General features: G+C 43.0%; 2 protein-coding genes across 3 annotated transcripts; both read left to right on the top strand.

Annotated features, from left to right (window-relative positions):
• The first annotated feature begins 758 nt into the window (after window positions 1-758).
• On the top strand, window positions 759-6,258 carry LOC131938788 (zonadhesin). Its single transcript, XM_059296976.1, has 5 exons — window positions 759-982; window positions 2,014-2,139; window positions 3,226-3,347; window positions 5,752-6,167; window positions 6,247-6,258. The coding sequence occupies exons 1-5, from the start codon at window positions 759-761 to the stop codon at window positions 6,256-6,258; spliced, it is 900 nt and encodes a 299-aa protein (XP_059152959.1).
• Window positions 6,232-24,120, top strand: LOC131938816 (adhesion G-protein coupled receptor D1). 2 transcript variants are annotated; one of them, XM_059297013.1, is made up of 20 exons: window positions 6,232-6,302; window positions 6,878-7,036; window positions 7,365-7,433; window positions 7,732-7,837; window positions 7,911-8,024; window positions 9,644-9,710; window positions 11,484-11,598; window positions 12,020-12,066; window positions 15,439-15,619; window positions 15,931-16,034; window positions 16,185-16,287; window positions 16,600-16,753; window positions 17,080-17,146; window positions 17,346-17,412; window positions 18,935-19,014; window positions 19,986-20,112; window positions 20,806-20,847; window positions 22,914-23,033; window positions 23,380-23,497; window positions 23,921-24,120. In XM_059297013.1, the coding sequence occupies exons 1-19, from the start codon at window positions 6,267-6,269 to the stop codon at window positions 23,470-23,472; spliced, it is 1,851 nt and encodes a 616-aa protein (XP_059152996.1). In that variant the 5' UTR covers window positions 6,232-6,266; the 3' UTR covers window positions 23,473-23,497; window positions 23,921-24,120. The 2 variants fall into 2 exon arrangements, with proteins under 2 accessions (XP_059152996.1, XP_059152995.1); XM_059297012.1 differs by having other exon boundaries at window positions 23,856-24,120.
• The last annotated feature ends 104 nt before the right edge of the window (window positions 24,121-24,224 follow it).

Below are 24,224 nucleotides of genomic sequence, written 5' to 3'. Positions count from 1 at the left end.
ATCACCATTTACACAAATTTAGATTAATGACACCATTTACAGAAAACTTTACACTGGTGACTCGATTTACACAAAACTTAACACTGGTGACTCGATTTACACACACTTTACACTGGTGACACCATTTACACAAAAGTTTACACTGGTGACTCGATTTACACAAAACTTTACACTGGTGACATCATTTGAACAAAACTTTAGACTGGTGACACAATTTACACAAAACTTTAGACTGGTGACACAATTTACACAAAACTTTAGACTGGTGACACAATTTACACAAAACTTTAGACTGGTGACACAATTTGCACAAAACTTTAGACTGGTGACAAAATTAACGACAATCATGGTTTATAGTGACCTTCAAGTTTAGCCTCAACTCCTGCATGTACCACTTAACCTTGAGACAAATGTCACCCTCCGTCCATGTTCTGTCACCGTGCCTACAGTTACCATTCTCATCAGCCATTTATGTTAATTAGTAAATTAAAATTAATGTTAATTAGTAAATTAAAAACTCACTTTGCAGATATGTACTCTTTTCTTTTAGAGGAAATCGTCTGATAAGATGACGTCATGGCTGAGGATGTTTGTGCTGGTCACGTGGTCAACTTCCTGTTTGACTTCCGGTAAGACTCAACGGTTGCCATGTCCGTGTGTACACGTTACACAACACTTATGTTGTCCACCAATATGTGTACCATTCATTTAGTAAATGGTGATACAGACCAGTACTTGTGTCCACTCATGTGTAAACCATGACGTCATACCATGACCGACTCTTGTGTCCTGCAGCTTGTGACGTCACCTCCCAGTGGTTCCCTGCAGGCGATGACCTGTGTCTGGCACTGTCCACGGACCTGGGACAGGTGCCTGTAGCCTGGCCCCAGGCACGCCACGTCTGCTCCACGCTGCAGCCTCGCTCTGACCTAGGCTCGTTTCCTTCTGCTGAACATGACGACATCCTGGCCTTCAGAATGACGTAAGTGTTACGTCAGAGTGTTTCGTTATGCTAGGCCCTGTACTGACTAGTATTATTTTTACCTCAGACATGATTTACTGCGTCAGTTTGCCTTGCCATCAGAGCTTCTTCCAGGCATCTTAGTAAACATACACTTTAACCAGTGTTTCTTCCAGACTTTTTTCTCCGGGGGGGGGGGGGGGGGGGGCACTTGAAGTTTTCGGGGGGGGGGGGGGGGGCGGTAAACTTTCTTCGGGGGGGGGGGCGGAGAATGTTAAAAGTATATATTTTCTATGTAAATTATATAAATTTCAGATCGTTCGGGGGGGGGGGGGCGGTAAAATTTTTTCGAAGAGATTCCTGGAAGAGACTCTAACTTTAACTAGCGTCACCCCCCCCCCCCCCCCCCCGAAAAAATGTTGACCGCCTCCCCCCCCCCCCCCCCCCCCGAAAATATCAAGTGCCCCCCCCCTCCCCCGAAAATATCAAGTGCACCCCCCCCCCCCCCGGAGAAAAGGGTCTGGAAGAAACACTGCTTGCCATGTTCGCTTTAGTATTACAATTTTCATCATCGGCTTGTGAAGACTGACACACGATTTACAATAGTAATACTTCTTTCTGTACATGTACTTTCACTCATTGAAGATGGTTTACTTATACATAATACAAAACGTCTATTTTATATTTAATCCTGGACATTTAAATTTGTGATGGTGATTTAATGGTATACTATGGTGAGAAGAAAACATATGAAATTTTCTTTTTCGGTTGGATGGGTAACAATGTTTCCCAGACTATTTTCTCCATGCGGGAACTTGAGATTTTCGGGGGGGGGGGGGGGGGGGGGGGCGTGGGCGGACACTTAAAGGTATATATTTTCTATATAAATTTCATTTCATTCGGAGGTGGGGGTTTGATTTAACGAGCTTACTATCAACTGATAGTGTAACAACATTAGGTTTTAAATACCAGATAAATGCACAGAAAAATGGTTTGATATGCAATCATGTTTGTAATAACATATTAAACTGAAAATTAATTCTTTCTTACAGACCACATACGTCGTACTGGGTAGGTCTGGCAGCATTTGATGGATCAATTGTCAATATGACCTGGTTAGATGGGTCAATAGAAGGTCAAGGGTCAAAGTTTATTTTATCTTCGGAGTTATCTCCCAGGTATTTCATGTGGTCGTTTCCCTTGTTTTTTGCTTTCATGTAAAATTTATAAAATCGTCATCCTGGTTACAGGAGAGTGACTTGCATGTACCTGTCTAGGTTAGTTAAACCTGTATGTACCTGTCGACCTTTAGTTTAACCTGTATGTACCTGTCTACTTTAGTTTAACCTGTATGTACCTGTCGACCTTTAGTTTAACCTGTATGTACCTGTCTACATAAGTTAAACCTGTATGTACCTGTCTTCTTTAGTTAAACCTGTATGTACCTGTCTACTTTAGTTAAACCTGTATGTGCCTGTCTACTTTAGTTAAACCTGTATGTACCTGTCTTCTTTAGTTAAACCTGTATGTACCTGTCTATTTTAGTTAAACCTGTATGTACCTGTCTTCATTAGTTAAACCTGTATGTACCTGTCTACTTTAGTTACACCTGTATGTACCTGTCTACTTTAGTTAAACCTGTATGTACCTGTCTATTTTAGTTAAACCTGTATGTACCTGTCTACTTTAGTTAAACCTGTATGTACCTGTCTTCATTAGTTAAACCTGTATGTACCTTTCTTCTTTAGTTAAACCTGTATGCACCAGTATACATTAGTTAAACCTGTATGTGCCTTCTACTTTAGTTAAACCTGTATGCACCTGTCTACATTAGTTAAACCTGTATGTACCTGTCTACATTAGTTAAACCTATATGTACCTGTCTATTTTAGTTAAACCTGTATGTACCTGTCTTCATTAGTTAAACCTGTATGTACCTGTCTACTTTAGTTAAACCTGTATGTGCCTGTCTACTTTAGTTAAACCTATATGTACCTGTCTATTTTAGCTAAACCTGTATGTACCTGTCTACTTTAGTTAAACCTGTATGTACCTGTCTTCATTAGTTAAACCTGTATGTACCTGTCTTATTTAGTTAAACCTGTATGCACCTGTATACATTAGTTAAACCTGTATGTGCCTGTCTACTTTAGTTAAACCTGTATGCACCTGTCTACATTAGTTAAACCTGTATGTACCTGTCTTCATTAGTTAAACCTGTATGTACCTGTCTACTCTGGTTGAACCAACACGTTTGTCTCCAGCCAAGATCAGCTGTGTGGTCACGTGACCCTACAGACCTACGCCCTCCATTACGAGCTGACCTGGACCCTGGACACGTGTGAGCTCCAACTGCCCTACATCTGCAGCACCCACCCAACCTCCCGTGAGTAGCTGACCTCATAAGTTAGTTCACAACACAAATTCTGTCGGTTTGTTTCGTTCACTTGATCCTTAAACATGTTTACATCGTTCCACTTTTTATTTCCTAGGCGCACGTGAAAAATGTAAACAGCTCAGTCGCGCGCATGCAAGCGGCGCATCGAGACACGCAGAAATGGCAGCTAAAGCAAGGGAAGCAACGCTGTCACTTCTCGCTGGCCTGCTTCACACGCCTAGCGTTAACACTGCCAGAGTTGCGCACCAGAAGCCTGCAACAGCTAGCGTTGCACACCATGAACATGCAGCAACCAAAATTGCACACCAGGAACATACAGCAAATTTTCATGCAAATCCTGGCCTTGAGCAAAGATTAGGCTCTAAAAGGCCATTGACCAGAGCGCGTTCACTGTTGGGTAGCTTAAACTTTAAGCTGCTGAGTCCGGCGAAGCTGCGCAACAAAACACATCCAGACCATTGGCATCACAGTGGCAGGTCTCCTACACACGGTTATAACTTTAATTCACACGAGAAATACTACACACAATCAATGTCACACCATCCACCTCATACAACACACCACATACCCCACACGCCACACCATCCACCCCACACAACACACCACCCACCCCACACAACACACCACCCACCCCACACAACACACCACCCACCCCACATATCCCACCACACAACACACCACCCAATTCACACATCCCGGCACACACCCCATACAACACACCACATACCACACACACCACACCATCCACCCCACACATACCACATACCCCATAAATTCAACCCCACACCCCACACAAGCCACCCCACACCCCACACAGCCCATCACACACCCCACATAACCCTTCCCACACCCCACACAAGCCACCCCACACCCAACACAAGCCACCCCACACCCCACATAACCCTTCCCACACCCCACACAAGCCAAACACGAAAGCCTGGCCTCCGTCGATCACGTGACCGCCGAGAGTCAGGTCACCCTGGCCCCAAGAGCCACGAATCGGACGACAACTCCTCCAAGGAAAACGAGCACAAGGGGAGTTTAACGCCCTTAGTGACAGCTAGATCAGGTACTGGCCGTCCATAAACAGCTAGATTAGGTACTGGCCGTCCATAGATAGCTAGATCAGGTACTGGCCGTCCATAGATAGCTAGATCAGGTACTGGCCGTCCATAGATAGTCTGGCCGTCCATAGATAGCTAGATCAAGTACTGGCCGTCCATAGATAGCTAGATCAGGTACTGGCCGTCCATAGATAGCTAGATCAGGTACTGGCCGTCCATAGATAGCTAGATCAGGTACTGGCCGTCCATAGATAGCTAGATCAGGTACTGGCCGTCCATAGATAGTCTGGCCGTCCATAGATAGCTAGATCAAGTACTGGCCGTCCATAGATAGCTAGATCAGGTACTGGCCGTCCATAGATAGTCTGGCCGTCCATAGATAGCTAGATCAGGTACTGGCCGTCCATAGATAGCTAGATCAGGTACTGGCCGTCCATAGATAGCTAGATCAGGTACTGGCCGTCCATAGATAACTAGATCAGGTACTGGCCGTCCATAGATAGCTAGATCAGGTACTGGCCGTCTATAGATAGCTAGATCAGGTACTGGCAGTCCATAGATAGCTAGATCAGGTACTGGCAGTCCATAGACAGCTAGATCAGGTACTGGCCGTCCATAGATAACTAGATCAGGTACTGGCCGTCCATAGATAGCTAGATCAGGTACTGGCAGTCCATAGATAGCTAGATCAGGTACTGGCAGTCCATAGATAGCTAGATCAGGTACTGGCAGTCCATAGACAGCTAGATCAGGTACTGGCCGTCCATAAACATTATAGATAGATCAGTCATTGGCCGTCTATACAGGTAGACCTGATGGCAAGACAACTGGCCGTCTATGTAGTTTGTGCAGTTGACTAAGTACAAGAAGAGCTGGACTGCTAACCCGTAAGTCTCGAGTTCGAATCCGGTTTCAAATCAGTAGACCGTCCCTGAGTTCACCCAACTCTGATGGGTACCTAACTCATGTTAGGGAAAGTAAAGGCGGCTGGGCATAGTGCTGACCACACTATCTCTTCATACGCCGAGGTCACAGAAACAAGTGAACTCTACTTCACTTGCCCCATAGACCGTCAGGTTTGAAAGGGAAACTTAACTTCAGTACAAGAAGATTGTTTCAACAAAGAAGCTTTTAAAGATCCTAGTTTTGTAAACAAAGCGATAAGCCATCTAATCTGGACTTACATACATCTATACTTGTTTATTTTTGTTCTTTTTACTTTCATACTTTTTCTGCTAGCTCCTTCCTTTCATCTGACTATCCATTTTATGGAGTAACCCATTCCTCCCCCCCCCCCTCTCCGTGCCCCTCCCTCTACTCTTGTGTAGATGGCACACCTCACGCAGGGGAGACGACGTCAGGTCACGTGGGTGTCACTGCTGGGAGTCACGGGCATGTCACAGTCCAGCAGACGTCACCTTCAAGTCAAGCGACGGCCACACCAAGTCAAGTGACGGCCACACCAAGTCAAGTGACGGCCACACCAAGTCAAGTGACGGCCACACCAAGTCAAGTGACGGCCACACCAAGTCAAGTGACGGCCACACCAAGTCAAGTGACGGCCACACCAAGTCAAGTGACGGCCACACCAAGTCAAGTGACTGCCACACCAAGTCAAGTGACTGCCACACCAAGTCAAGCGACGGCCACACCAAGTCAAGCGACGGCCACACCAAGTCAAGTGACTGACACGTCAAGTCACGTGACTGCCACACCAAGTCAAGCGACGGCCACACCAAGTCAAGTGACTCACACGTCAAGTCAAGCGACGGCCACACCAAGTCAAGTTACTACCACATCAAGTCAAGTGACTGCCACGTTAGGTCCGACAGTGACGCAAGAGATGACGTCACCAACACTTTCCAGCGACATTGTCCAGGTACCCGCTGTGTGGTCACATGTCAAGTTCTTGGTGTGTGGCACTATGCTGTCACTATGCTGTCACTATCATGTCACTATGCTGTCACTATGCTGACACTATGCTGTCACTATGCTGTCACTATGCTGTCACTATGCTGTCACTATGCTGGCACTATGCTGTCACTATGCTGTCGCTATGCTGGCACTATGCTGGCACTATGCTGACACTATGCTGGCACTATGCTGGCACTATGCTGGCACTATGTTGTCACTATCATGTCACTATGCTGTCACTATGTTGTCACTATGCTGTTACTATGCTGTCACTATGTTGTCACTATGCTGTCACTATGCTGTCACTATGTTGTCACTATGCTGTCACTATGCTGTCACTATGTTGTCACTATGCTGTCACTATGCTGTTACTATGCTGTCACTATGCTGTCACTATGCTGGTTTTGTTGTCACTATGCTGTCACTATGCTGGCACTATGCTGGCACTATGCTGACACTATGTTAGCATTATGCTGTCACTTGCTTCTTTATATTCAAGTTTGTCTCATTTGTGACGTCACTCCATTTGATTACGTGCAGTGCATTACGACATCGCAGTGTATGATCTCATCTTCTAATATGACGTCACTGAGTCATGAACAGGAAGTGGACATGATGACGTCATCTGCATTTCTTTTAGACGAAATGTCCAACTTCGTCTCGACGAGATCTCACATGAACTTAACCAACTTACTAACGGTAAATTTAACCAACTTAACCAACTTACTAACGGTAAACTTAAACAACTTACTAACGGTAAACTTAACCAACTTAACTAACTTACTAACGGTTAACTTAACCAACCTTACCAACTTACTAACGGTAAACTTAACCAACTTAATCAACTTACTAACGGTTAAGTTAACCAAATTACTAACGGTAAATTCCACCAACTTACTAACAGTGAATCAACTTAACTAGTCTACTTTTATAAGTGACCAATCAACTAAAGCGACGTCTAATATAAATATTTCTTATAAAATTTAAACAACCAATCAAATTATTTTTTTTAAATTTCCCCGACCAGAACTTTGCTCAGATCATTGACGTCACCCTACAGGTGTGTATTGTCAACAGCAGTGCTTGTACACAGCAGGTTAGTGTGTTCTCTGTGTGTGTTATGTGTATGTTGTATGTGATTCGTGTGCTATGTGTTTGAGTGCTTATTTCCGTGTGAGTTCTGATTATTCTTTGTGTCGTGTGTGAGTTCCATCTATGTCTATGTGTTTACTTTGTCTATTCTATGAGTTTTGTGTGTGTTGATCGTGTTCAATTTATGTGTCCTGTGTGTGTTGTGTGTCCTATGTGTACTGTGTCTGTGTGCTCAACGTGTCCTGTGTCTATGTGTGTACCATACCTCAGCACCACGGGTAACCAACACCACCTGCCCACAGCAAACTCTGAGGATGATATCCAGGGCTGAACGATTCCTTGACGGCGTCATGAAGGTCAAGGGTGCTGACATACAACAGGACTTCTCGCTGACTCTAGACAACATTGGTAGGTCAAACCTTATCACAAATGTGTTGACACTCAACTTCTGTTCGCTGACTCTAGACAACATCTTTTCCAGATATTTTCGTCACCCAGTCTGTGTATGGAGAGGTGGCAGGCAGGAAGTTGGTGCTGAAGACTGGCACAGTTTCCATCGAGGACATTTCAGTAGAGGACGGTACCAACACATCAGGTCAGTTGGTGTGTAGAGTTACGTCATCAACACATCAGGTCGGTTGGTGTGTTGTTGGCAGAGTTACATCATCAACACATCAGGTCAGTTGGTGTGTAGAGTTACGTCATCAACACATCAGGTAAGTCGGTGTGTAGAGTTACGTCATCAACACATCAGGTCAGTTGGTGTGTAGAGTTACGTCAGCAACACATCAGGTTAGTTGGTGTGTAGAGTTACGTCAGCAACACATCAGGTCAGTTGGTGTGTAGAGTTACGTCATCAACACATCAGGTCAGTTGGTGTGTAGTACGTCAGCAACACATCAGGTTAGTTGGTGTGTAGAGTTACGTCATCAACACATCAGGTCAGTTGGTGTGTAGAGTTACGTCATCAACACATCAGGTCAGTTCGTGTTGTTGGCAGAGTTACGTCATCAACACATCAGGTGTGTTGGTGTGTCTTGCTATACTTGGTTAAGTTAAACTGTTGACTTGAATTAACGACGTGACGACTTCAATTAACGACGTGACGACTTCAATTAACGACGTGACGACTTCAATTAACGACGTGACGACTTCAATTAACGACGTGACGACTTCAATTAACGACGTGACGACTTCAATTAACGACGTGACGACTTCAATTAACGACGTGACGACTTCAATTAACGACGTGACGACTTCAATTAACGACGTGACGACTTCAATTAACGACGTGACGACTTCAATTAACGACGTGACGACTTCAATTAACGACGTGACGACTTCAATTAACGACGTGACGACTTCAATTAACGACGTGACGACTTCAATTAACGACGTGACGACTTCAATTAACGACGTGACGACTTCAATTAACGACGTGACGACTTCAATTAACGACGTGACGACTTCAATTAACGACGTGACGACTTCAATTAACGACGTGACGACTTCAATTAACGACGTGACGACTTCAATTAACGACGTGACGACTTCAATTAACGACGTGACGACTTCAATTAACGACGTGACGACTTCAATTAACGACGTGACGACTTCAATTAACGACGTGACGACTTCAATTAACGACGTGACGACTTCAATTAACGACGTGACGACTTCAATTAACGACGTGACGACTTCAATTAACGACGTGACGACTTCAATTAACGACGTGACGACTTCAATTAACGACGTGACGACTTCAATTAACGACGTGACGACTTCAATTAACGACGTGACGACTTCAATTAACGACGTGACGACTTCAATTAACGACGTGACGACTTCAATTAACGACGTGACGACTTCAATTAACGACGTGACGACTTCAATTAACGACGTGACGACTTCAATTAACGACGTGACGACTTCAATTAACGACGTGACGACTTCAATTAACGACGTGACGACTTCAATTAACGACGTGACGACTTCAATTAACGACGTGACGACTTCAATTAACGACGTGACGACTTCAATTAACGACGTGACGACTTCAATTAACGACGTGACGACTTCAATTAACGACGTGACGACTTCAATTAACGACGTGACGACTTCAATTAACGACGTGACGACTTCAATTAACGACGTGACGACTTCAATTAACGACGTGACGACTTGAATTAACGACGTGACGACTTTCCCATCCAGCTCCTGCCGTCGTCTCTGCTGTGATTTTAAACCTGCCCAGAACCAGCGTCTGGCTGTCACGTGATGGGTGAGTACACAACGTCTGTCACGTGATGTGTGAGTACACAAGATCTGTCACGTGATGGGTGAGTACACAAGATCTGTCACGTGATGGGTGAGTACACAACAGCTGGCTGTCACGTGATGGGTGAGTACACAACAGCTGGTTGTCACGTGATGGGTGAGTACACAAGATCTTTCACGTGATGGGTGAGTACACAAGATCTGTCACGTGATGGGTGAGTACACAACAGCTGGTTGTCACGTGATGGGTGAGAACACAAGATCTGTCACGTGATGGGTGAGTACACAACAGCTGGCTGTCACGTGATGTGTGAGTACACAAGATCTTTCACGTGATGGGTGAGTACACAAGATCTGTCACGTGATGGGTGAGTACACAACAGCTGGTTGTCACGTGATGGGTGAGTACACAAGATCTGTCACGTGATGGGTGAGTACACAACGTCTGTCACGTGATGGGTGAGTACACAAGATCTGTCACGTGATGGGTGAGTACACAAGATCTGTCACGTGATGGGTGAGTACACAACAGCTGGTTGTCACGTGATGGGTGAGTACACAAGATCTGTCACGTGATGGGTGAGTACACAAGATCTGTCACGTGATGTGTGAGTACACAAGATCTGTCACGTGATGGGTGAGTACACAAGATCTGTCACGTGATGGGTGAGTACACAACAGCTGGCTGTCACGTGATGGGTGAGTACACAACAGCTGGTTGTCACGTGATGGGTGAGTACACAACAGCTGGTTGTCACGTGATGGGTGAGTACACAAGATCTTTCACGTGATGGGTGAGTACACAAGATCTGTCACGTGATGGGTGAGTACACAACAGCTGGTTGTCACGTGATGGGTGAGTACACAAGATCTGTCACGTGATGGGTGAGTACACAACAGCTGGCTGTCACGTGATGTGTGAGTACACAAGATCTTTCACGTGATGGGTGAGTACACAAGATCTTTCACGTGATGGGTGAGTACACAACAGCTGGTTGTCACGTGATGGGTGAGTACACAAGATCTGTCACGTGATGGGTGAGTACACAACGTCTGTCACGTGATGGGTGAGTACACAAGATCTGTCACGTGATGGGTGAGTACACAAGATCTGTCACGTGATGGGTGAGTACACAACAGCTGGTTGTCACGTGATGGGTGAGTACACAAGATCTGTCACGTGATGGGTGAGTACACAAGATCTGTCACGTGATGGGTGAGTACACAAGATCTGTCACGTGATGGGTGAGTACACAACATCTGTCACGTGATGGGTGAGTACACAAGATCTGTCACGTGATGGGTGAGTACACAAGATCTGTCACGTGATGGGTTAGTACACAAGATCTGTCACGTAATGGGTGAGTACACAAGATCTGTCACGTGATGGGTGAGTACACAAGATCTGTCACGTGATGGGTGAGTAAACAAGATCTGTCACGTGATGGGTGAGTACACAAGATCTGTCACGTGATGGGTGAGTGCACAAGATCTGTCACGTGATGGGTGAGTACACAAGATCTGTCACGTGATGGGTGAGTACACAAGATCTGTCACGTGATGGGTGAGTACAAAACAGACACATTCTGTGAAGGTTTAGTACACACCTGTGACAATTTCTGGAGTTTTATAATAGTTGGCGTTATTGTTAACGGGAGCCTAATTAAATGGCTGTATAGCACCATTGTACTACGTCACCTACTTGTATTAACTTAACAGTTGACACTGTGTTAAAACTCACGTTTCTCCCCCCCCCCCCTCCCCCCCCCCCCCCCAGCGGTGAGCTAGAGGAAGCGTCACTGGTCAGTCGGGTCCTGTCCCTCTCAGCCTGTGTGGACCAGACCAAGGCCAGCATCTCACACAACTTCTCTCTGATGGCATCGGCGGACAACGTGAGTACTTCACCTCTCTCAGTTACACCTGCACACACATACATGATGGGAGAATCATACAGTTACACCTGCACACACATACATGATGGGAGAATCATACAGTTACACCTGCACACATACATGATGTGAGAATCATGCAGTTACACGTACACACACATAAATGATGGGATAATCATGCAGTTACACGTACACACATACATGGTTGGAAAATCAAATATGTTACGTAACAATACATACAGTGACCAGTTTTAAATTAAAATAAATTTGTTTCAAACTTTTTTATAAAGAAAAATATCATTTAAAGGCTCGATATTTTTCTAGAAATGTCATTTGAGTTCATGTATCGTGATGACACATGTCATCAAATGTCGAATCCTTGTGATGAGTCATCATACGTTGAACCAAGTTTTTTTCTCCCCAGTTCCAACGGCTGGAACCTGTGTGTGGCTTTCAAACAGACAACAAAAGGTATCACGTGATAAGGGTCATGGTGTGGTCAGTTAGCACATGACAGGGGTCATGTTGTGGTCAGTTAGCACATGACAGGGGTCAGTTAGTTAGCCCGTAGCCGATTGGCGATTTGTGTCCAGTTAATTACTAATTTGGTGGACATTTGTCTCAGTATGTTACACCTGTGACCTACTTAGGTCGAGTCAGGTTCCATTTTTATTTTGACATTGTATAATACCTTATATGGAATGATTGTGCAACTCCTGGGGATTTTCCACTGTCGTATTAAGGGTGTCTAAGACTAAGAAATTTTCCATTAAGATCTGATTGAATGATTCTGATCATATGACCCTCCCAACCAATGGCTACATGAGTTGAGGATGACCTCCCCTGTGGCAGAAGTCTTTAATTGTTGTCAATACGCCTGACAGAAGAAGGAAACAGACAGTGTATCATGTTAACTCACTGAAAAAGTATTATGATAATTGTAACAATGTTCATTCCACAGCTAAAATTACTTTACCTGTATGTTCAAATGTTTCTGATGATGTGATACATGATAAATTGAAACCCCCAAAATTGGTAAATTCTTCCTTTTTAGATAATTTGAATGTCCACCTTATGCATTTGTCCACAGAGGAAAGCCATAGATTGTCTCAGTTATTTGAGACATTTCCCTCTATTTTTGGGGATGTCCCCAAAGAAGCGAAGGTTCCACCTCATGATGTAGACGTAGGTGACGCAAAACCCATTAAACAACACCCCTATAGAGTTAACCCGGAAAAAGCTGCTTTGATAAAAGATGAAATTGATTATATGCTCAAGAATGATATCATTGAGCCCAGTTTCAGCAGCTGGAGTTCCCCATGTCTCCTAGTACCGAAAGACGGTGGATCTTTCAGGTTTGTGACCGACTTTAGGAAGGTAAATGCGCTCACCAAAGCTGATTCCTATCCTTTACCTCGAATAGAAGACGTTATTGATAAAGTTGGTCAGGCTAAGATAATTTCCAAAATTGATTTACTTTCAGGATACTGGCAAATCCCCTTATCTGACCGTGCAAAAGAAATATCTTCCTTTGTAACCCCTGATGGTTTTTATAGATACAAACGTATGCCTTTTGGTATGCGCAATGCTGGTCAAACTTTCCAGAGGGTCATTAACTCTGTCATTGCTGACATAAACCAATGTGAGGCCTACATAGATGATATAGTTGTATTTTCTAATACTTTTGAAGAACATATTGTTCAGTTGACTAACCTTTTTAGAAAATTATCTGAAGTGAATTTTACTGTAAACTTACATAAAAGTAATTTCTGTAAAGGTTCAATTACCTATTTGGGTTATCAAGTGGGAACGAACCAAGTTCGGCCCATTGAAGCTAAAGTAGATGCTATTGTAAGGTTACCTCCTCCCAAAAATTGTAAAGAAATCAAAAAGTTCCTTGGGATGGCTGGTTACTATAGGCGGTTCTGTCAAAACTTTTCAGCTATTGCTGAACCTCTTACTGCATTATTGAAAAAGGGTGTTGAGTTCGAATGGTCAGATAAATGTCAAGAAGCTTTTTTAACCATTAAGTCATTTTTATCTAATGCTCCTGTTATGGCGGCCCCAGATTTCAGCAAGCCCTTTAAACTTGCCATTGATGCTAGCAACTTAGCCATTGGCTCAGTCCTATTTCAAGAAGACAACATGGGAATTGACCATCCCATTGCTTTTTTTTCCAGGAAGTTAAATGAGAACCAAAAGAATTACTCTACTATTGAAAAAGAGGCTTTAGCTTTGGTTTTGTCATTACAACATTTTGAAGTCTATGTCTCTTCTTCAACCAATCCGGTCAGAGTGTTTTCTGACCATGATCCCCTGAAATTTACCTCTAAGTTAGGACAGACAAATCAAAGAATATTGAGATGGTGCTTATATTTCCAAAATTTTAATCTGGAAATTTCACACATTAAGGGTAGTGATAATGTTGTGGCTGATTGTTTGTCAAGGATGTAAAATCTTATTGTACACATTGATCATGTGACATGTTTTGTGGTTCATTGGGGCCATACTCAAGTGTTGTGTTTTAACATGGAAATGAGTGGTATGATTTTTGATTTTTTCAAAATTCCTTTCCTGTTGAATATTTTGTTTATTTTCAGGTGAACCTTAATTAAAGGTGGTTTTTGATTATATGTAATCTTTTATAATAATATGTCTCATATGACTCAGTTGATATTGTAGCTAGTCATTGAAATAAAGGTCTTACCCTGGCGGGTTTACCACTTTAATATCCACATGGAAATATTGTAATACCCTTTTCTGAGGGATTTTGATGTATAATTACTTTTTGAAGGGTTACTCCCCTTTCGCCAATTGTAAAAGGTTGAGTTACTTCCCTTTTATGTTCAGGGATATTTTCATCTGGTATTAAGATTTTGATTGACTACATTTGTAAAACATTTTTTTTATTTCATTGCCAGATTGGTTCCTTATGTATGCTTTTGTGGAACCTATCTGTCACTTCCAAAAAGGGAGGGGATGTGACCTACTTAGGTCGAGTCAGGTTCCATTTTTATTTTGACATTGTATAATACCTTATATGGAATGATTGTGCAACTCCTGGGGATTTTCCACTGTCGTATTAAGGGTGTCTAAGACTAAGAAATTTTCCATTAAGATCTGATTGAATGATTCTGATCATATGACCCTCCCAACCAATGGCTACATGAGTTGAGGATGACCTCCCCTGTGGCAGAAGTCTTTAATTGCCCCGCACACCCGCCACACGTGGCAGTTTTACCTTGATCAAGAGTCTACCTGGAACAAACGGTCCATTACGACCAAGCCGTCCATATTGTCCGGCAATAGATTCTGACCATTTGAACGTGAGAGAACTTGAGTCCTGTGTGTGCCTTGCTTTCTTAAGTTGATTTAGTCTTCTAGTATAATATTACTTGTCGCCAAGTAATTCTTGAAGCTATAGCAGTGTTGTGTGGCCTGTGGCTAGTTTTTACAGTGGTGAAATCTGTGATAGTGTTTTTTCTTACATTTTGTAAGTTGGGTTTTGATATTTTATACATTAAATATTTTATCTAGTTTAACTTTGTGTTCTGCCACAACTGTGTTCGCTTATTAAAGGTTGTATGCAGATTGGATGAGTGTTAATTTCAATAGTATCACTAGTTTTCCCTAGACATCGAATTCGAGCCCTAGTGTGCCGTTGTGTTAGTGTTCATCCATTTAGGCCGTAAGGCATTTGCATATAACCCCGAAAAAAGAATCCGGGGACGTTCTCCTTCTATCTGGCTGATAGATAGGTAAACGTTACACACCCAATAGTTATTGGTAAAGGAAATCAAACTTGAAGGTCTATTTATAGATTAGGTTTTTATGATGTTTCAGCCGAGACATCTGGGATACTTTTGGCTGTCGTCTGCTGAACCACACAGGTGACGCTGTCCAGACGACAGGATGTCACGTGGTACCAGACGGGAACAACTGCAGCCAGCCATCTCACGCGGTGGACTGTCAGTGCAACCACACGACCAACTTCGCCATCTTGATGCAGATCGTAGACTTCCAGGTAAGGCCAGAGCCATATTTCATGAAGGATTTAATTGAGTAGAATCCCTTTCTCTTTCTGCCCTGTCTGATTCACTGTCTGCCCTCTCCCATTCACTGTCTCACCTATCCCATTCACTATCTGCCCTATCCCATTCACCATCTGCCCTATCCCATTCACCATCTGCCCTATCCCACTCACCATCTGCCCTATCCCACTCACCACCATCTGCCCTATCCCATTCACCATCTGCCCTATCCCATTCACCATCTGTCCTATCCCACTCACCATCTGCCCTATCCCACTCACCATCTGCCCTATCCCATTGACAGCTGAGTGTGAGTGACGAGCTAGTGCTCAGCATCATCACCTACATAGGTTGTGGTGTGACCTTGGTGACCCAGGTCATGGCTATAACAGTTTTTACCTGCATCCGGTAAGTAGTCGGAAATATTTCTAACAACAACTATTATCATCCACATATCTACCTACCCAAAAGACGTAAACTGTCACCCCTATCCCAGGTCACTGAGTAAACTGTCACCCCTATCCCAGGTCACTGAGTAAACTGTCACCCCTATCCCAGGTCACTGAACTCGGAGCGCGTGTGTGTCCATAGAAACCTGTGTATCTCCATCATGGCCGCCCAGCTGACCTTCATATGCGGGATCAAGGCCGTCAGCAACAAGGTAGGTCCTAGACTGTTCCCTAGCAACAAGGTAGGTTCTAGACTGTTCCCTAGCAACAAGGAATTAGGTCGATGTCTAAAGGACTACAGCTAATATGATTGGAATCAATGCAGCTATTACTACAATCAATATGAATCAATATGACTGAATCAATATGACTGAATCAATATGACTGCAATCAATATGACTAAATCAATATAACTAAATCAATATGACTGAATCAATATGACTGAATCAATATGACTGAAGCACTATGAGTGAGCAGTATGAGCGAGATAGATGCAACTGATCCACATGACTGTGCCCCCACAGCTGCAGTGCGCCATTGTGGCTCTGTGCCTGCACTACTTCTACACGGCCTCCTTCGTCTGGATGCTGGTGGAGGGCATTCACCTCTACAACCAGGTCGTCACTGTCTTCGGCACCGAGAGGTCAAGGACGGTCTACTACATCGTCTTCGGCTGGGGTAACCTTTGCTCTATCACGTGATGGGGTAACCTTTACTGTCACGTGATGGGGTGACCTCAGTTACGTGATGGGGTTACATATTGTCACGTGGCGTGGTAACCTCTTCTACGTGGCTGGTAAACTTTGTCACGTGATGGGGAGGCATTTTGTCTGTCACTTGGTAGCACCTATGTATATATATATATATATATTAACATTTAGTTGTTATATTATGATGCGATGTCTTTTGAATTTAAAATATTGTGTAGTTTTATTATGAAGATGAATGATGACTGGACCTATTGTAACTTGTAAAGACATCGAAAGTTCTGGTTTGTTGTGCAGGTGTCCCTGTAATATTGGTGGCCATATCAGCTGCTGTTGACTGGGAGGGCTATGGCACGGCCTACAGGTAAGTCTTTCCTTTGGCCACATACAGGCATCAGATCTTTTATTGTACACCTGATTCACATACCTTTGTTCAATATCTGCTAAGAATAGTTTTTTAACATTAAATATTTCTTGTTATTGTTCGAGTCCATTATTTGTATCACTGTGTGTTTCTCTTGCTAACCCAACCCTCCCCCTCCCCCTCCCCCTTGTTGTACCAGCTGTTGGCTGTCTGTGCAGCGGTCAACTATCTGGGCCTTTGTCAGCCCCGCCATCGCTGTGATTATTGTAAGTATAAAGTTTACCACAGGATTATTGTAAGTAGTGAGTTGACCACAGGATTATTGTAAGTAGTGAGTTGACCACAGGATTATTGTAAGTAGTGAGTTGACCACAGGATTATTGTAAGTAGTGAGTTGACCACAGGATTATTGTAAGTAGTGAGTTGACCACAACATTATTGTAAGTATAAAGTTGACCACAGGATTATTGTAAGTAGTGAGTTGACCACAGGATTATTGTAAGTAGTGAGTTGACCACAGGATTATTGTAAGTAGTGAGTTGACCACAACATTATTGTAAGTAGTGAGTTGACCACAGGATTATTGTAAGTAGTGAGTTGACCACAGGATTATTGTAAGTATAAAGTAGACCACAGGATTATTGTAAGTATAAAGTTGACCACAACATTATTGTAAGTAGTGAGTTGACCACAGGATTATTGTAAGTAGTGAGTTGACCACAACATTATTGTAAGTATAAAGTTGACCACAGGATTATTGTAAGTAGTGAGTTGACCACAGGATTATTGTAAGTAGTGAGTTGACCACAGGATTATTGTAAGTAGTGAGTTGACCACAACATTATTGTAAGTAGTGAGTTGACCACAGGATTATTGTAAGTAGTGAGTTGACCACAGGATTATTGTAAGTATAAAGTAGACCACAGGATTATTGTAAGTATAAAGTTGACCACAACATTATTGTAAGTAGTGAGTTGACCACAGGATTATTGTAAGTAGTGAGTAGACCACAGGATTATTGTAAGTATAAAGTTGACCACAGGATTATTGTAAGTAGTGAGTTGACCACAGGATTATTGTAAGTAGCAAGTTGACCACAGGATTATTGTAAGTATAAAGTTGACCACAGGATTATTGTAAGTAGTGAGTTGACCACAGGATTATTGTAAGTAGTGAGTTGACCACAGGATTATTGTAAGTAGTGAGTAGACCACAGGATTATTGTAAGTATAAAGTTGACCACAGGATTATTGTAAGTAGAAAGTTGACCACAGGATTATTGTAAGTATAAAGTTGACCACAGGATTATTGTAAGTATAAAGTTGACCACAGGATTATTGTAAGTAGTCAGTTGACTACAGGATTATTGTAAGTAGTCAGTTGACTACAGGATTATTGTAAGTAGTGAGTTGACCACAGGATTATTGTAATTAGTGAGTAGACCACAGGATTATTGTAAGTAGTGAGTTAAAAAATGCAAGTAGTAAAACACATGTCACCACTGACAAAAGGACATGTCACCACTGACAAAAGGACATGTCACCATTGACAAAAGGACATATCACCCCTAACAAAAGGACATGTCACCACTGACAAACGGACATATCACCACTGACAAAAGGACATGTCACCACTGACAAAAGGACATCACCACTGACAAAAGGACATGTCACCACTGACAAAAGGACATCACCACTGACAAAAGGACATGTCACCACTGACAAAAGGACATCACCACTGACAAAAGGACATGTCACCACTGACAAAAGGACATGTCACCACTGACAGGTGAACCTTGTCATCCTGGTCCTGGTACTGAGGATTGTCGTCAACTCGTCCACCAAACACGAAGATTTGAATCACATCAAGTAGGTGCTGTTAGTCTGCCCAGTACATGTCACTGTTGTACGTAACTTATTACGGTTCGCAAATTACCAAATCCACTCGTTGATTCTCTCACTTTAACGATTCTTTACCCGCCCTAAAAAATACTGAATTTGCCACTAGATGGCGCTAGACATTTAATATTACCAACACTAAAGTCCCCTTTAACACCACTCAACACACACATAGTGTGTGGTTAATACTCAGTATGTCACATAGCCATATGGTGATGTTGTCGTCTTTATCCATATGGTGATGTTGTCGTCTTTAGCCATATGGTGATGTTGTCGTCTTTAGCCCTATGGTGATGTGGTCGTCTTTAGCCCTATGGTGATGTTGTCGTCTTTAGCCCTATGGTGATGTTGTCGTCTTTAGCCCTATGGTGATGTTGTCGTCTTTAGCCATATGGTGATGTTGTCGTCTTTAGTAGCCATATGGTGATGTGGTCGTCTTTAGCCCTATGGTGATGTTGTCGTCTTTAGCCATATGGTGATGTTGTCGTCTTTAGCCATATGGTGATGTTGTCGTCTTTAGCCATATGGTGATGTTGTCGTCGTTAGTAGCCATATGGTGATGTTGTCGTCTTTAGCCATATGGTGATGTTGTCGTATTTAGCCATATGGTGATGATGTCGTCTTTAGCCATATGGTGATGTTGTCGTCTTTAGTAGCCATATGGTGATGTTGTCGTCGTTAGCCATATGGTGATGTTGTCGTATTTAGCCCTATGGTGATGTTGTCATCTTTAGCCATATGGTGATGTTGTCATCTTTAGCCATATGGTAATGTTGTCATCTTTAGCCATATGGTGATGTTGTCATCTTTAGCCATATGGTAATGTTGTGAATGATAGAGGATCATGTGTACGAGTCTCCTATATAATTCTGCTCTCACACCTCACCCCACCCACCCCGTGTTTCCTCCACTATGGACTGTGCACGTGCTGCACCCACCAGAGCCGGCATCAAGGCCAGCCTCTTCCTGACACCTCTGCTAGGGTTAACTTGGACATTCGGCATCGTCGCTGTCAACAAACAACTCGTCGCTTTCCAGTACATCTTCGCCATCCTCAACTCTTTACAGGTTCAAATTTACATCTTCGCCATCCTCAACTCTTTGCAGGTTCAAATTTACATCTTCGCCATCCTCAACTCTTTACAGGTTCAAATTTACATCTTCGCCATCCTCAACTCTTTACAGGTTCAAATTTACATCTTCGCCATCCTCAACTCTTTACAGGTTCAAATTTACATCTTCGCCATCCTCAACTCTTTACAGGTTCAAATTTACATCTTCGCCATCCTCAACTCTTTACAGGTCAAAATTTACATCTTCGCCATCCTCAACTCTTTACAGGTTCAAATTTACATCTTCGCCATCCTCAACTCTTTACAGGTCCAAATTTACATCTTCCATCCTCAACTCTTTACAGGTCAAAATTTACATCTTCACCATCCTCAACTCTTTACAGGTTCAAATTTACATCTTCGCCATCCTCAACTCTTTTCAGGTTCTAATTTACATCTTCGCCATCCTCAACTCTTAACGGTTCAAATTTACATCTTCCATCCTCAACTCTTTATAGGTTCAAATTTACAGTACAGCTTCCTATTTCCTTTACACTTTCATTTAAAGCATATCTTCTTGATCCGAACCTTTTAAAAAGTTACCCCCAACTTTACTGACATAAACGCTGTTTGCTGCTTTCCAGACAAACACACACACAATTTGTTACTGTCAATGTTATACACACTTAAACTTTGTTTTCATTTACAGGGATTTTTCATCTTCTTTTTCCATTGCGCTTTAAATTCAGAGGTAAGCCATTAAAATCTTGAAGGGGAAGGGGGGGGGGGGGGGATTGAGCAGCTTTTCGTGCTGTTCTTGTATTTGTATTTGTCTCATTTAAATTTGGCCTGGACTTCTTACAATTTATCTGGCACAAAAAATTTGTCTTCAGTATTTCTCGCAGCTCCAAGGCTTGTAGCAAAATGGCGTGTTCTAGAGAACTAGTTAAATCAAATTCTCCACTTATTGCTTTTTTTTTAAACGGCTCAGATCTAAGAAAAAAAGTCTTCCGACGTACAATATATTAATGTGTTAATTTCTTATGTGAGTGCATTATTTAGGGATTGTATGTGCACAGTGGCGTAGCGAGGTCGGGTGTCCAAATTTTCGATTTGCACCCCCCCCCCCCCCGGCTCAAGTTTTTTTTTTTTGCCTTGGTGTCACCCCCTAAATGGTGTCACCCGGTACGGTCCGCACCCCCCCCCCCCCGCCTCGCTACGTGTGCACACGTATTTCCGTATTTACATTTGTTTACTACTGTTTGTTTACTTGAGTGTTTCCATTGTATTGATGTGCATTAGCATTAGGATGTAATTTGGTGTACACAGTCGTGCAGTGGCGATAATTAAACAGCAAACATTGCACGCTTTGTGCACGAGCTTCTGGCCTGTCTGATAATTTCATTAGACCCGCCCCGCCTTTCTTCCATTCCATCGCGAGATTAGCATACGACAGCCTACATCTGCTGAGGTCGTTGTGACACACATGTTGTTCTGGGCGTGTTCAAAAAAATTGTTTCTGGACGTTTTTTACACTCTAAGGCATTACACTGTGATGTTGTTCCCAATGGTAGGCCGAAATGTTGTGTAGGCCGAATTGATTTCTAGGCCGAATTGATTTCTAGGCCGAATTGATTTCTAGGCTGAATCGATTTTTAGGCCGAATTGATTTCTAGGCCGAATTGATTTCTAGGCCGAATTGATTTCTAGGCCGAATCGATTTCTAGGCTGAATTGATTTCTAGTCCGAATTGATTTCTAGGCCGAATCGATTTCTAGGCCGAATTGATTTCTTGGCCGAATTGATTTCTAGGCCGAATTGATTTCTAGGCCGATTCGATTTCTAGGCCGAATTGATTTCTAGGCCGAATTGATTTCTAGGCCGAATTGATTTCTTCCGAAATGTTAAGTAGGTGTAGTCCTAAATGCTTTAAATGCCGGAATATTTTGTATTTTGGTGTCTTTAAACCTGTATTTAACTGACGATTGTTCTAATGTCATGAACCCTGTATTACCTGACTATTGTCATGAACCCTGTATTACCTGACTATTGTCATGAACCCTGTATTACCTGACTATTGTCGTCGTGAACCCTGTATTACTTGACTATTGTCGTCGTGAACCCTGTATTACCTGACTATTGTCATGAACCCTGTATGACCTGACTATTGACATGAACCCAGTATTACCTGACTATTGTCATGAACCCTGTATGACCTGTCTATTGACATGAACCCAGTATTACCTGACTATTATTGTCATGAACCCTGTATTACCTGACTATTATTGTCATGAACCCTGTATCACCTGACTCGTCATGAACCCTGTATGACCTGACTCGTCATGAACCCTGTATGACCTGACTATTGTCATGAACCCTGTATGACCTGACTATTGACATGAACCCAGTATTACCTGACTATTATTGTCATGAACCCTGTATGACCTGACTCGTCATGAACCCTGTATGACCTGACTCGTCATGAACCCTGTATTACCTGACTATTGTCATGAACCCTGTATTACCTGACTATTGTCATGAACCCTGTATTACCTGACTCGTCATGAACCCTGTATTACCTGACTATTGTCATGAACCCTGTATTACCTGACTATTGTCATGAACCCTGTATGACCTGACTATTGCCACGAACCCTGTATGACCTGACTATTGTCATGAACCCTGTATGACCTGCCTATTGTCATGAACCCTGTATGACCTGACTATTGTCATGAACCCTGCTGACTATTGTCATGAACCCTGTATGACCTGACTATTGTCATGAACCCTGTATGACCTGCCTACCGTATCGAACAGGTCCGACAGTCCATCAAGAGACTCCGGAAGAGGCGGGCGCTGCTCAATGAAGAGTTCCGCTCGTCCGTGTCCACCCAAGGTCGCCCGTCCGTGTCCACCCAAGGTCGCCCATCCTCTGGTGTAAGTGGCTAAATATATCTGTGACGTCAGGCCACGTGAGCCTCACGTGATCTGACAGCCCTGGCTATCATGGAATATTAGTTTACCTGCTGTCATTTCCCGTTATGCCAATCTTGTGATGTCTCTTGACGTTTTGTGATGTTTGTTGACGTCTATTTTTGCCTAGTTGTCTAATGTCAGTGGTTGGTTTCTAATGTCAGTGATTGGTGTCTAATGTTAGTGGTTGGTGTCTAGTGTCAGTGGTTTGTGTCTAATGTTAGTGGTTTGTATCTAATGTCAGTGGTTGGTGTCTATTGTCAGTGGTTGATCTCTAATGTCAGTGATTTGTGTCATCTTTGTATCACAGGATTCGCGGTCGTCTGATATGACTCCAGTTACGTTCGTCCAAAATTTGGTGAAAAAACACAACAAAGTCGGCAGCTCGTTAAAAGACTGTTAGACAGGTGCATCACTGGGAGGAACAGGTAACTGAATTTTTACACTTAGACAAACAAATTAAAACGGTGACAAGCTTCAATAAACGGATGGGGTCAAAGGTTGACCCTCAACGACTTTAACATTTTTTTTTAAACTGTAACGGGAAATACGTTACGTCTCCACCGAAAGACTTTTTTGACGGGAGCCAGTTTGTCCGAATCACATTTTTCAGAGGCTTTACTGTTAGAGGCCCTTTTGATGGGACTAATTTGACTATGGACCGTTTCAGTAGGGTACAGTGCTTATACGCCGTTTGAGCTAATGTGCATAAGTACTAAGTACTTCCAGAGCTGGTCTGGTACCTTCATGTATTTATCTTTTTTTAAAAATGTGTCTACTCTTTAGAAAGCTAATTACAGACCATGTATGGGAAAGTTTTCCAGAAAATCTGTGTGGTGAAACTTTTCCAGAGATTTTGTGTGGCGGAAAGTTTTCCAGAAACTTTGTGTGGGGGAAAGTTTTCCAGAAACTTTGTGTGGAGGAAAGTTTTCCAGAAACTTTGTGTGGGGGAAAGTTCGCCTGAGACTTTGTGTGGGGAAGGGATGTGTGGGTGTGGACCACGTGACCATGCGGAGAGCCAGCACGTGGAAGCCCACGAAACGTGAACTGTTCCATACAAGGTTCCAAGATGTGCCATACAAGGTTCTAAGATGTGCAGGAGTTGTATTTGTGCACTGGATGTTTACACTTGAGACTCATAACAAAATGTCTTCT

Source organism: Physella acuta, unplaced genomic scaffold (assembly GCF_028476545.2).
Source record: "Physella acuta isolate Inbredline_101_S28 unplaced genomic scaffold, ASM2847654v3 ptg000257l, whole genome shotgun sequence".
NCBI classification, from domain to species: Eukaryota; Metazoa; Mollusca; class Gastropoda; family Physidae; genus Physella; species Physella acuta.
The sequence above is the reverse complement of the archived record's forward strand: the minus strand, read 5'-3'. Positions and strand labels throughout refer to the sequence as shown.

Bases quoted from the DNA above. Each gene is read 5' to 3' on its own strand.
- LOC131938788 (XM_059296976.1), top strand. From the start codon at position 759: ATGACGTCATACCATGACCGACTCTTGTGTCCTGCAGCTTGTGACGTC. The intron at 983-2,013 runs GTAAGTGTTACG...TCTTTCTTACAG, and splicing joins ATCCTGGCCTTCAGAATGAC to ACCACATACGTCGTACTGGG. The intron at 3,348-5,751 runs GTGAGTAGCTGA...ACTCTTGTGTAG, and splicing joins CAGCACCCACCCAACCTCCC to ATGGCACACCTCACGCAGGG.
- LOC131938816 (XM_059297013.1), top strand. From the start codon at position 6,267: ATGACGTCACCAACACTTTCCAGCGACATTGTCCAG. The intron at 9,711-11,483 runs GTGAGTACACAA...CCCCCCCCCCAG, and splicing joins GTCTGGCTGTCACGTGATGG to CGGTGAGCTAGAGGAAGCGT. The intron at 15,620-15,930 runs GTAAGGCCAGAG...TCCCATTGACAG, and splicing joins TGCAGATCGTAGACTTCCAG to CTGAGTGTGAGTGACGAGCT.